Below are 14,428 nucleotides of genomic sequence, written 5' to 3' on the forward strand. Positions count from 1 at the left end.
CACCAAATACGCGCGCGTACTGGATAAAGCTCTGCCTTCCTCTGTGGAGCTAGATGTTTCGACCCTCGAAACCGGATGGAGTATGATACTTACTTACTTAATTGGCCTAACGTCTTACGACAAGGCTTCCATCTGTTTCGGTCCATGGTAACTGATCTCCAGTTCCGTGGGCACCCAGTGCTCGCCAGATCTCGCTCCACTTGGTCTTGCCACCTCGCTCGCTGTGCCCCTCTTCGTCTTGTTCCTACCGGATTTGATGCGAAAACCATTTTTGCAGGATAGTTGTCCGGCATTCTAGCAACATGTCCTGCCCAACGTATCCGTCCAGCTTTAACCACTTGCTGAATACTTGGTTCGCCGTAGAGACGCGCGAGCTCGTGGTTCATTCTTCGCCTCCATACACCGTTCTCTTGCACTCCACCAAAGATGGTTCTTACCACCCGCCGTTCGAAAACTCAGAGTGCTCGTAGGTCCTCTTCTAGCAGTGTCCACGTTTCGTGCCTGCAGTGGACAACCGGTCTAATTAGCGTTTTGTACAATGTGACTTTGTACGGGGGCTCAGATTGTTTGACCGCAAGTGTTTGTGGACTCTGTAGTAGGCCCGACTTCCGCTGATAATACGTCTTAATCTCACGGCTGGTATTGTCCTCTGTTGCCAGTGAGACAAGGTATACGAACTCGTCGACTACCTCAAACTCATCCCCGTCGACTACCACGGTACTGCCCAAGCGGGTCCTGTCGCGCTCGGTCCCGCCCGCCAGCGTATACTTCGTTTTAGACGTACAGAGGTGGGCACAATTCCGCTAATCCGCTAACAGCTAATGAGCTCAGCTAACATTTTGGTTAGCGGTAGGCGTTTTCGCGAAGGAAGTGACCACATTGGTGTAGCAAGTACCAGCGTTCTCCCACCAAGGGTGGAGAAGGATGCAACTAGGAGCGCGGCCCAGCGCTAATCATAGCGATGGAAAAGAATAGAGACGCTGTACCTAAAGTGTTAGTAACGTCACAGCAGCTCGATATAATAATCGAGTTCACGTCAGGTCGCGGCAACTTCTCCAAGGACCTGAAGCAGAGCTTGCTCATGCTTCGGAGAACCTTGAATGCAGCGACCAAAACGCACAACGACCTCGTGGCGCGTGCAGGAGAGGCGAAGAAGGTGACCGTGAAGGCGTCGAAGGCAGTACAGACGGATGCCTGCCCGTTGACAGAGTGCCGCAACGCGGCTCAAGAGGCCACGGATAGCGCTACCAGGCGACCGCCAAGCATCTGAGATAGTTCCCGGGGGATAGCACCTCTGGTGGACCGAAAAAACGCCCGATCGGTAAAAGCCCTCAGGCTAGCGGGTTGGCAGAGCTAACCAATGAACCAGCTTATCTTATCCTGAAAACCAACGGGTCGAAACACTCGGAGGTTCTGAAGGCCAGGAGAGGAGACGCCCTACTCAAGGAGTTGGGCGCGAACGTGCGGAACACCCGCCGCTCACGCACGGGCGATATGATCCTCGAGTTAAAGAAGGACGCCACCAAGAAGAGTTTCGCATGCAAGTCGGTTGCGGAAGGAGTGCTCGGGGACGGAGTGCAGGTACGTGCTCTCACACCAGAAGTGACTCTCCAGCTTAAGAACCTGGACGAGATCACCGAAGTGCGTGAGGTCGTACAAGCTCTCAAAGAGCAAAGTGGAGTTGTGGTGGCAACCGAGGCGGTTCGCCTACGCAAGAGTCCGGCCGAGACCCAGGTCACAATATGCTAACTGACGGAAACGAAGCCCTGAAAGCTGCTAGGCTAAAAGTGGGGTGGTCGGTATGCCCACCAAGCGTGCTCAAGCAGTCGGAAGCTTGCTTCTGGGTCCCGGATAGGCCTGGGACGGCGGCTATATGGACGACAAGCAGGTTCCCGGTTCAGGAGGTTGTCAACTGCAGACGAGGGATTTGCGGTTGCCAAAGTGGGTGGAGTGTTCTACTGCAGCTGTTATGCTCCGCCGAGTTGGTCTATCGAGCAGTTTACGCGGATGGTAGACCGAGTATCTGTTGTGCTGACTGGTTTAAGGCCGGTGGTTGTTGCGGGCGACTTTAACGCTTGGGCGGTAGAGTGGGGAAGTCGTCGCACGAACCATAGGGGTCGGATTCTGCTTGAAGCTCTGGCAAAGCTTAACGTAGATCTGGCCAACGTCGACAACACAAGTACCTGTAGTAGGTACGGTGCGGAGTCTATCATCGACGTCACTTTCGACAGTCCTGGTCTGATAGGAGACTGGAGGGTAGACAATGGCTACACTCACAGTGACCATCAGGCGGTCCGCTATGGTGTCGGTCAGATAACGAGGCTGCAGGCAAAGACCAAGGGCGTAATAGCGCCCGCGAAGCGATCGCCAGAGATGCTAGAGCGAATCATCGAGGACCTATTTCCGCGCCACGAGCCTTAAGCCGCTGAACCGTCCCACGGCCGACGTTCCAGTATCTCAGACCATAGCGTAGGATGATCGGCCGAACATCCAAAGTAACGTAAGCGACGGCGGCTTAGAGTTTGGGGAGGAAGCGACGGTTACGAATGAGGAACTCATTGAGATCGCTAAATCCCTAAAGGTGAGCAAGGCACCGGAACCAGACGGAATCCCGAATTTGGCCATTAAAGCGGCTATTTTGGAGACTCCCGAATTATTCGAAGCAGTAATGAGTAGATGCCTGGAAGATGGCCGCTTCCCGGACAGATGGAAGCGACAGAACCTGGTCCTATTGCCGAAGCCGGGAAATCCCGTCGTCATATAGGCCGATCTGTCTGCTTGATACTGCCGGCAAGGTGCTGGAGAGGGTTATCCTTAACAGACTCGTACAGTACACAAAGGGTACAAGCGGTCTGTCAAGGACCCAATTCGGCTTCCGAAAAGGCAAATCTACGGTGGATGCCATCTTGTCTGTCACTAAGACAGCCGAGGTGGCAATCCAGCCCAAGAGGACAGGTATCCGTTATTGCGCAGTTGTCACGCTGGACGTGAGAAATGCGTTTAATAGCGCTAGCTGGGACTCCATAGCCAGCTCGCTTCGTAACGTCCAACCCAGTAAACCATTTGGTTTATATATCTCGCTTGCCCGTCTAAGATATGCAACTAAGATATACGAAATCATATCTGAACGAAAAAGTTATATTTCACGCCATATAAGAACATATATGTACCAAAGTGGAGGCGATATACGTGCGAAAATTTTGACAATTATTTGTAATTTTATTTTGCGTAGTTTTTATAACACGCAACTAAATACTCCTGAATATATGATTAAGATATAATCAAATATTGAATTGTATCTGAAGACACGCACGACTGCAAAAGAACTTATTGTTCACTTCGATTTGACATACTCTAATCATTATACAATTCCAATGTGAAATTGACATGAAAACAATTTAATGTGAACTTTCTATTACGATTTTGTGTTATCTGGGAAGTGCCGGTGTCGCTGTACACAATTCTGGAAAATTATTTCCAGAATCGTGTGCTATGCTACAACACGGAGGAGGGTCAGAAATGCGTTCCAATCACCGCAGGGGTTCCGCAAGGTTCCATACTGGGCCCGGTGTTGTGGAACGTCATGTATGACGAGGTGTTGAAGCTAAAGTTCCCGGTAGGGGTGGTGATTGTCGGCTTTGCGGACGATATCACCTTGGAAGTCTACGGTGAATCTATCAGAGAGGTTGAGTTGATGGCTTCCCACTCTATAAGTATTGTTGAAGATTGGATGCGATCCAGGAAACTGGACCTAGCGCATCATAAAACGGAGGTTATCGTGGTGAACAACCGCAAGTCAGTACAGCAAGCAATTATCAGCGTCGGGTACTGCACTATTTCGTCAACGCGGTTCTTAAAACTCCTTGGAGTCATGGTCGACGACAAGCTCAAGTTCGCGAGCCACGTCGACTATGCCTGCAAGAAGGTTTCCACAGCTATTTCGGCATTGTCTCGTATGATGTCTAATAGCTCTGCGGTATATGGCAGCAAGCGAGGGCTTTTAGTCAACGTGGTCCAGTCAATACTTATAGGTATGGCGGACCGGTGTGGTCGTCGGCGTTGCGAACCAAAAGCTACCTATGTAAGCTGGAAAGTATCTATCGTCTCATGTGCTTGCAGAGTGGACCCCCGACACAGATTCTGTCAGGGCATGCTTGTTTTAGACAGTATCTGCACCCTCGTTTCGTGGGCGCGAGAAACAACATGCAGGCAGTGAGCGGACAGGACACTACGCCGGACAACTTAGTCCAAAGGATGTGTTCTGGCTCGGATGTTTGGGGAGCGGTCAATGCGGCTGCTACCCAGATTGTACTTGAGCTACAAAACCGCCGGAGAGCCGATCAACGGCGAGTAAATAGCCTAACTACCATAATCTGGTAGTTGTCTAAGAGTGTGCGTTAAGCACAATAGCCCCTCCCTGAAGTAATACCGATAAGGTGGTGCCAAGGGAGATTTAGGCTGTAGACTCGAGTAGGGTTTTAGTGGGTCTGGGTCCTCACGCCCCATTAGGGGGGTCGGGATACCAAACCCCACTCCCTGAGTTGTCTTCTCAGGTGTCTGATAGTACCGTATCTTCTAAGGTGCTGAACAGATTTCCCTACTCGTTAAAAAAAATAATTAATAAAAGACAGTAGGTACAGTAGACCAAATCGAGGATTGCCTTGTAATCCTCTAACGATGCAGCAGCTAAATGACCTTGACCTAGCCGTCGATCTTGACGAAGCAGTACGAAGCCGATTGAAGCGAGGAAGAATACAGAAGGTGAGAGCTTGAAAGGATGGGCAAAAGTGAAACGATGGATTGTGGAACATTTCGGTGCTCGAGAAAATGCTTCCGTTCGCTCATCGATCATTTTGGATGTAAAAAAAATATATATTAAATACCATCTTCTGACATTTTTACAGTATAGATTTGTACTTAAACTTTTTTCCTCACGCTATACGTTATTCACTACAGTAAATTTACTTTTAAGCATCGTCAACGTCATAATTTTAAATACATTACCAAATTATTAGGCATAATAATTTACTAATTTTTTGGCAAATACCTTTGTAAAATAGTTAAATAACGAGGACATAATCTTCCCTTTGAATGCCAGGGATTTGATGAAATAGTAACTGATTTGCATAGTAAGGATGATGTCCCGTGACGCTAGAATGTGTCTACTTTCTAAAATAACGAGTGAAATAATCGCTTGTATTTGACCTGACGGGCTTATTTAATTTTGGACTCGTGTTTAACAACTAACTCACATTTCATTCAACATGGGATGAAAGCTTTTTGAGAATATATGTAAATGTAAATGGTGACTGTCAATGTAAATGCAAACGTTATTGAACTGTAATTTATACAGCAAACCTAAAAAGACTGGACTCACAAGATTTGTGCAGATGTTTGAAAGTGTTCTTTGACATTTTTCTTCCTTCCGAGCATAGAGGATAGTGTTCGATTTGAGCAAATTTATACACAAAATACTGTCTATATCTTTTAAATTTAACCTTGCAGCGGAAATTTTGCTGCTCTGTATTTTTTTTTCGCTTACAACATTGGTTTCTCCACATTGAAAGAAAAAGCCGCTGTTTAGTAAGTTTCATTTGAAAGGCTTAAAGTGTCCAAATATAGCGGACTTATCCCTAATACCACATATGTCGCTACGGTTCCGACCAAACCGCCTAATCGTACAGCTTGATGGCAGCTTCTCGGCGTCAGTTATCCGTACTATGCCGTGTAAATTCAAAAATTGCAAATTTGGTAAATTATGTTCCATCTCGTCCGTTACTACCAATTCACATTCTTTCAACGTCAGCTGTTCTATAGTCATGGGTGGAAAGTCGCTGCCTGAAAGTTGCGCATTATTCACGATAAGTTCACGTAGATCGGAAAGCCCTTCAAGCAGTTCCAATGGAAACGATTGACCTAGCTGCGAATATTCTAACGTCTTAAGATGTGGAAAACCATTGCTGATGATTCCAATTTCTTCTATCAAATCCCAGTCTAATGCACTCGCGCTGTACGTAAATTTTAAATGGTGAACACTGGGAAAAATCTGTTGTAGATATTCGCCGAAATGCAAGCGCCTAGTTAGATCTAACTCGACTGTTTCAACGCTGGACAAACAAACGTCACTGTTTGCAAATAATTCATTACTAACATCGTGCAAACCAACGACCTGTAGCGAAAAAGAATTGTGAGAAAAAATTTAAAATGCAGATTTAAAATGACTTACCTTAAGATAGGTCAGACTAGCTAAACATTGCAATGATGTACTCTTCGATCGGACACAAACCCTTAATTTGGTCAACAATGGACATACCCTACACAGTTGTTCCAAGCTTTTCTGATCGATATACCCTCCAAGTAGTTCAACGGTCGTAAGTTTGGTTGTATTTGAACTTTTTTGAAATAGATCAGCGCTAAAGAATGTCAAATTCACTTGCAGATGCTCCAGTGGCAATTTCTGAATTGCCATCGGTAGATCATAAAGGTCATTCCTGGCTTCAAGCTTACGTAGATTCGGAGCTAAGTGAATGATGTTAAACTTTGACATGCTTGGGATTACCAATTCCTCCAACTCGTTTAGGACCGGTAGTTTATCATCCGGGACGTCCTCGACAGCGGGCAGGTAAACCTTCTTAACGTGCGGACATTTGAAAAGAAGCTTTAGCGCCAAAGAGCCACGTGAGGCTTCATTATATACAAATTCCTGCAGGGTTGAGCTAGGGTTCTCAAATAATGCCACTATTTCTTCGGCGTCCGCTTCATCCAAAATACCGTGCAGCATACAGCGCAGGTGAACGATCCGATAGCATCGTAAAATTTTATGCTGTTTCTTTACGCTGTCCATACCAAGCATCCAGTTTAGTTTAATATGGCCCAAATAGCTATAGTCAAATGCCACATCGTTCCACCGTCGGCACACTAAGGAAAGCGGTTTTCGGCTCTCCAGCTGCGGCCGAAAAGCGAAAATATGCCGCAGCACTTCGTCGGGTAGGTCGTTGATATGTAACTTGTCAGAATTCATTATGTCAGCCGATCAGTTCTTCCAAGCCAAACGATATTTTCTGTGTTTTGGTTAATATCCTGTTCTTTTCAAGGTTACTTTTGTAGGTATATAAAGCTTTTAAATCCAAATTTCATGATCATACTTACAGCGACGTAAAAGTTACACTCTTCGACGTTGATTTGTTGGAAAAAAGACAGCAAATTGGCTTACTGAACACATCGTTTTTTTTGTACGTAGTTTCCCTCGGCTAAGACCAGAATCGATCCATCTCGCCGTCAGTTTTTATGTTGTCTTTTGGAACACATCGGTTTAGATAGTCACTCTAGGTTTAGATATTATTAATTAATTTTGGTGTTCAACGATTTTACTCAACAATGTCAAAACTAGTTTTATTTACCTGCAAAATTGTCGACCAACATTTGAAAAGGGCGGATAAGCCAAACGTCAAACAGACAACCCGGTCGTCCCGATAAAAAATCCCCCCTACTTTTCCTCCGATTTAGTATATAGGTTCGCGTCGGCTGAATCGCCCGATTGTGGACCCGACGAATCGGCCGATTGTTGCAACGACGCTTATGGGAGTTTAACTGGGCGATCTACCGATTCGTCGGTATGTTTAATCGATCGACTAAAACCGACTAAATTGGCTGTTTAAGCGGGGTACGCTGCTGAAAAGAAAACAGCTCAAGAAAAAATCTTGCTATTTACCGAAGAAATTTTGACAACTCCAATGCAAGCAACCACCTGTCATTTTTTCTTGTGGTAATAATTGCGCCGGATATTATTCCGTACGGAAAAGTGACGTTTTAATTCACCTGCATGTAAAACTTCGCCATCTGAACGTGAAATAATATTTCTTATGAAGTGCGTACTGCTTAAGAAATCGTAAACGAAATCGATTTCTTGAGCATTTCTTGTCCTATCTTTTTACCCATTACTTTTCAGCAGCGTACCCCGCTTTAGTCGGGTGATGAAATAGAGGTGCCTGATGGAACCAAACGAAATAGGTCGGGAGATAAAATTTGTCAATACCGACGAAATAGGTGGATTAATTGGTGTATGCAGTTAACTTGCTTACGAAAGCCGATCAAATCGGTGGAGGAATCAGAGGACGAAATACGTAAATCATACGAAATAGGTCGATTATTCGGGACATAAAATTTATCAATACAGACAAAATAGCTGGATCAAAACCACCGTGCGGGATCGCTCGACCAGTTCAAAAGCGACTTTCAACTTCTGAGAAATTGGCGCAGCGGATAACTTTCAATGAAACACGTAATATTTAAATACTTTAGAGCAGACAACTCGTACACAAGAGTGACAATCTTGTAATAAATACCGCTTTTTATCTTGTAAACTAACAAATCAATCAAACAACCCACCAAGAATTGGGTCCTAAAGCCCTATGTCGTTTTTAGCTTGAATCGATGAGGTTAGGGTTAGGAACACATATTTTGATATTCGATTTTATATTTTTAGGCTATTGCCGTTAAAAACCTTTTTTTTTAATTTTGTAAAATTTTGAACAAAAAATAAACATTTGGGCAACCTTATATAGACAAACTATAGTTGTGCATGGTTGTGTCAAGCGATGTCTAGACAACACGAATTATAAAAAGAAACCATAGTATGTCTTGAAATATCACGGAAAACTTTTTGTTTACCTTCACGTTCATGTGATAGTGTATTAAAAAGTCAAAAGTTGCAAAAAGTCAGTTTTCGGATGCAAAACCCGCCATCGAGATGCGACCGTGTTTGGTTAGAAACGCATAGAAATGTTTGGTCAGCCGTTCGCCCTACTGCTGATTCACGTCGGAGTAGCAGAACATACCAATCTGATTGATTATACGGCGTCAGTTTCGACTGGCGTTTTTTTTTTTCATACTGTTCTGCGGGGTCGATTGTACCGAGATTATACTGTTGGCAATCAGTTTGACATCGTTTAGTCGTTCTTAGCGTAAACTAGATTTGGACAAAGTCTAGCACCGTGAATCGATGGATTGGAATACATTGCCCGAATCAAAACTTTTATCCGATAACTAGTACAAATTTGATGTTCCACTTCCTCACGACCAGCAAAACGCAGACAAGCACAAGAGACAACTGCGAAGCTGTAACTGTCAAAACGATCAACTGCTCTAATAAACCTTTGCACGGTGCCTAACCTCAACTCTGGTTTGACGTTTTTGTGTGTTTTGTTTTGATTCCCTTTGTAACCTAATTTTATTGCTAGTGGGTTTATTACTTGTAATTCGTCCCACTTGTTTGCGGGAACCGGAAATACCCGACTTTTCCGAAGCAGGAAAATGATAACAGTTCTGTACAACATATATTTTTGTCCTTTTTGCAGTTTTTTGCTTCTGGGTCTTGCGAATAAGTAATCAAAACAAACCCCACAACACTGTCAAACCTGGTAAGAAAAAAAACGCACTGACATCTGCGTGCAATGCTTTATAAGGTTTTGCACGGACGAGCATAACCTCACTTCTTTGACGTCTATCAGTGGTTTGTTTACATGGACTTGGAACATGGGTTAACAAGTTGAAACTGAATATTGCTTAAGGCCTTAACGGCAAGTCAGAAAAGCACAAAAACTGCCATTCCGAGTAGTTTGGAGGGCGACACTGCTGGATAATATGCTTTTAAAACGTTTAACTCCAATTTATGCATATCGCGTTTGTCTAACAAATAGTAAACAAACCACGAGTGGATGTCAAATGGATGAATTGCGTTCATTCCGGTTCATTCGTGACGTCACCTTGCAAAACCTTATGTCAAACCAGAGTTGCCAGTGACAAAAAGTTATCATTGTTGCCAGAAACGTGTTATTTTCGTTATGTCAAGGAAGATCTCTAATGTCAAGGGAGAATAAATTACAATATTTTTGTTTTTCAATTTTTTAATGCTCTGCATCTTTTTTAAAAAAAAACTATACTCTGGTAGTCATAATGGGAAGCTTTATCGTTCCTTCTAAAAAAATCATCTTTTTATCACAAATTTTAGGACCCAGTTTAAACAGTTTCACCGAAAACATAAAACAATGCTGAAATAATCAATACGCACTTTTCAAATCGTTGTCCAGACAGCTTTTTGCGTTTACATTTAACGTAACAAAAATTAACATTTCCTTTGGAAATCGAAGGTGCGTCAATGTTGACCGGCACGTAAAAACGATCGTCGCGACATTTTTGACACTGACACCCGCCAGTGTATGGGAAACTGTTAATAACTGTCACTTTGTTACTGGGTAGCTAGCGCCAGAGGAGCCAAAGGTTTTGTCACTTGGCTGCTCCAGCAAAAAGTAACCTCGCTCCTACCCCATAACAAAGCTACCAAAGCAACGATGGTTTGTTACTGATTGTTTGCTAGCTTTTCTTCCTGTCGGAATTTGGGCAAATTTTGGTATTTGACAGATATATTTGTCTTGCCCTGTGCACTGTTTGTCAAATTTGATGTCAAAAATTCGATCTGAGACGTTACCCGTGTTACAAAATCGAATAAATTTTGACATATTTTGTGGGGCCAGTACACTGTTTGCAAAACAGCATGGAATTCGTGAGATTATCAAATACATTCGGTTTTAAAATGTTTGCGCCAGCAGATTTCTGTGCAGATCAAACAGATCAAATACGCAAAAAAAGTACGCTCGGAAAGTGAGGCTATTCATTTAACAGGAAGCTGAATGCCATTTTAATTTTTTTAAACACGTTTTAATACGGTCATTATTATTAATTCAAAATAATTAATACCAATTACTGCGGTATGAAAAAATGCAATTTATATAAATTCAATTTCTACTTTTAGTGATCTCCGGTAATCGCTCGATTAATCGAATAATCGATTAGAACATGAAATAATCGAATAATTTGCAATCAAATACTGGCGGCACGAGTAATTCATTAATCGAATAGTTCAAAGGGGATGAAAAAATGCGAATAATTCCCATTAATCGTTCATAATCGTACGATTAATCGAATAATTTAACGAAATATTCGAATATTTATAGTCGAAAAGCACAAAAACTGCCATTCCGAGTAGTTTGGAGGGCGACACTGCTGGATGATAATACGCTTTTAAAACGTTTAACTCCAATTTATGCATATCGCTAAGACTCTCTACATATCGCGTTCGCCTAACAAATAGTAAACAAACCACGAGTGGATGTCAAATGCGTGAGTTGCGTTCATTCCGGTTCATTCGTGACGTCACCTTGCAAAACCTTATAAGGTTTTGCAAGGTGACGTCACGAATGAACCGGAATGAACGCAATTCACCCATTTGACATCCACTCGTGGTTTGTTTACTATTTGTTAGACGAACGCGATATGCATAAATTGGAGTTAAACGTTTTAAAAGCGTATTATCCAGCAGTGTCCCCCTCCAAACTACTCGGAATGGCAGTTTTTGTGCTTTTCTTACTGCCGTTAAGGCCTTTATGCAATATTCAGTTTCAACGTGTTAACCCATGTTCTAAGTCCATGTAAACAAACCACTGATAGACGTCAAAGAAGTGAGGTTATGCTCGCTCGTGCAAAACCTTATAGATCATTACACGGGAGCTCCTAACCACACTTTTTTGACAGCACTTGGTGGTTTGTTTACATGGTGTTAAAGTTTGAATTGAGTTTTCTATCTTCGTGATTCGAGCTGTCGTTCAGATCGGTCGCATATTTTACTAGCTCCTGGTTTTTACCCAGGGTTTAAAATTATTTCTTTTGCGGTGCCTGTTGGTTAGGTTACCTATAAATTCACCACGTGTGTAATCAGTCTTTCTAAAGGCTACCGAAAGGCTAAAGATTTTTAGTGTATCCATTTTTGTCTACCTATTTTTTGAAAAACTATTTTATTTCTTCTAAATGTCAGGTCGAAGTAAGAAAGCTCGCCTCGGGAAGAGAAAGAGGGATATACCCTCTCTAAATTCTAGCGTTGCTAGTGAAAATCAATTTTCCGTTCTCTCCGAGCAAGAAGCCGGAGATACTAATATTATTAATGAAAAAAATATCGTTAACAAAAGGGGTAAAATTCCACCTATTGTGGTATATGTTACCGAATTTCAAAATTTTCGGAAGGAGCTTTCTTTGCGAGTTCCTACCGCTAAGGTCAATTATCAAATCGGCCGTAGAGGCGAGTGTCGCGTGCTGGCCGAAACGGAAGACTCGTTTAATTTGCTTATTCAGTATTTAACTGAAAAGTTGTATAAGTTTTATACATTCGACAGCCGGAATGAAAGACCATTCAATGCTGTTTTAAAAGGTCTCTCAACCGATCAATCCGTTGATGAGGTCAAATTTGAATTAACGGAATTACTTGGCGTTTCCCCTATCCAAGTAATTCAAATGAAGAAAAAACGTCAAATTCGGGAAACCGGGGGCATTTCACAGCAATTTTACCTGGTTCATTTTAACCGAAATCAGGTAAATAGTTTAAATATTTTAGAAAAGGCACGTGTTTTATTTCACGTGCGTGTAAAGTGGGAACTATACAAAAAGTTTGGAGGAAATATTCCTCATTTAACTCAGTGTCGCTCATGTCAAAAATATGGTCACGGCACAAAAAATTGTCACTTGGACTCCAAGTGCATGATTTGCAGCAGTCCTTCACACAAAAAGGACGATTGTCCAGTGAAGGAGCAAAACCAATTTAAATGCGGAAATTGTGGTAATAATCATAAAAGTAATTCTTTTGATTGCCCTGTTAGAATCGCTATTTTACAGCGAAGAAATCAGGGTAAACAAAATCCTAAGCGTGAGCAAATTCCACCGGTAGTTAGTGCAGAACCTGTGAATTACCTACCCGTACAAGCTAGGTCAGGTAAATCATATGCTTCGGTCTTAGCCGGAAACTTGGACATACCTGTTATTCCAGGCAGTTCCAAAAAAACCATTAATCCTGGGCCACCTAGGGACGATGCCATTAATGATGACCTAGGTATGATTACCCAGGATAAACTTTTATTTTTGCAACAAGCAATGTCTACTCTAATGACTTCTTTGTTGCAAACAAGTTCCATGACCGAAGCTATTCGAATTGGAACAAATTATACATATGAAATTGTAATGAAGTTGAAGTTCAGCAATGACTTTAAATAATTCTATAAAATTTCTAAATTGGAACGCTCGTTCATTAAAAGCGAACGAAGATGAGTTTTACAATTTTTTAACTGTCAATAGAGTGCACATTGCAGTTATTACCGAAACTTTTTTAAAGCCAAATATCAAACTAAAATATAACCCCAACTACGTGGTACATAGGTTCGATAGAATTCAAAGTTCTGGCGGTGGAGTTGCTATTGTTATCCACCGTCAAATTAAACATCGCACTCTTCCTCATCTTGAAACAAAAGTTATTGAAGCTTTGGGGATTGAAGTTCAAACGGAACTTGGAATATTATTCGTTGCGGCTGCGTATCTCCCTTACCAGTGTACAAACGAACAAATAAATTTTCTGAAAGGCGACTTGCAAAAACTTACAAGGAATCGCTCAAAATTTCTAATTATCGGTGACTTTAATGCTAAACACCGATCATGGAATAATGCTCAATGTAATTCTAACGGAAAAATTATTTTTAATGATTGCTCATCTGGATACTATTCCATTTTATGTCCAAATGGGCCTACATGTTTTTCTTCTACAAGAAATCCTTCTACAATTGATTTGGTTCTAACCGACCAAAGTCATGCGTGCAGCGAGTTAATTACTCATGCTGATTTTGATTCGGATCATCTCCCAATCACTTTTTGTTTATCACATGAGACAATTTTAAACCCTATTAAATCTGTGTTTAATTATCACAAGGCCAATTGGGAAAGATACAGGTCTCATATTGAGAATCATTTGAATCATGAAGTAAGTTTGCAAAGTAAAACCAATATTGATTCAGCTTTGGAAGCTTTGAGAAGTGCTATTATTGAAGCCAGAGACAATTCTGTTCCGAAGGTCCAAATGAAATTAGATACTCCAATTGTTGATGACAATCTTCAATTGCTTATTAGGCTGAAAAATGTACGTAGGCGTCAATATCAACGAACTCGAGACCCTGCTATGAAAATTATTTATAAAGAATTACAAAAAGAGATAAAACAAAAATTTACTGCTTTGAGGAATGAACAGTTTGCGAATAAGATTGAGCAGTTGAAGCCTTATTCAAAACCTTTCTGGAAATTGTCAAAAATTCTGAAGAAACCATCAAAACCTATTCCAGCAATTAAAGATGGCGATCATATTCTATTAACAAATGAACAAAAGGCTCAAAGACTTGCTCAGCAGTTTGAAAATGTTCATAATTTAAATTTGAACGTGGTGAGCTCAGTTGAAAACGATGTCTCTCAAAAATATGATCAAATTTCTACTTATAACGTCTCACCTAATGAAGTATTTGAAACTGACTTGGATGAGGTTCGTTCAATTATCAAGAAATTCAAG

At 42.0% G+C, this 14,428-nt stretch overlaps 1 protein-coding gene across 2 annotated transcripts; it reads right to left on the reverse strand.

The window, feature by feature from the left end:
- Nucleotides 1-4,922: 4,922 nt before the first annotated feature.
- Nucleotides 4,923-7,357, reverse strand: LOC128741594 (uncharacterized). Of its 2 annotated transcripts, none has more exons than XM_053837568.1 (3): nt 7,150-7,357; nt 6,227-7,080; nt 4,923-6,169 (listed from the first exon to the last, which is right to left on the reverse strand). In XM_053837568.1, exons 2-3 carry the CDS (start codon nt 7,019-7,021, stop codon nt 5,591-5,593), a joined length of 1,374 nt encoding a protein of 457 aa, XP_053693543.1. In that variant the 5' UTR covers nt 7,022-7,080; nt 7,150-7,357; the 3' UTR covers nt 4,923-5,590. The 2 variants fall into 2 exon arrangements, with proteins under 2 accessions (XP_053693543.1, XP_053693618.1); XM_053837643.1 differs by having other exon boundaries at nt 6,227-7,085.
- Nucleotides 7,358-14,428: the final 7,071 nt, after the last annotated feature.

The sequence above is a fragment of the Sabethes cyaneus genome, chromosome 1, assembly GCF_943734655.1.
Source record: "Sabethes cyaneus chromosome 1, idSabCyanKW18_F2, whole genome shotgun sequence".
NCBI classification, from domain to species: domain Eukaryota; kingdom Metazoa; phylum Arthropoda; class Insecta; order Diptera; family Culicidae; genus Sabethes; species Sabethes cyaneus.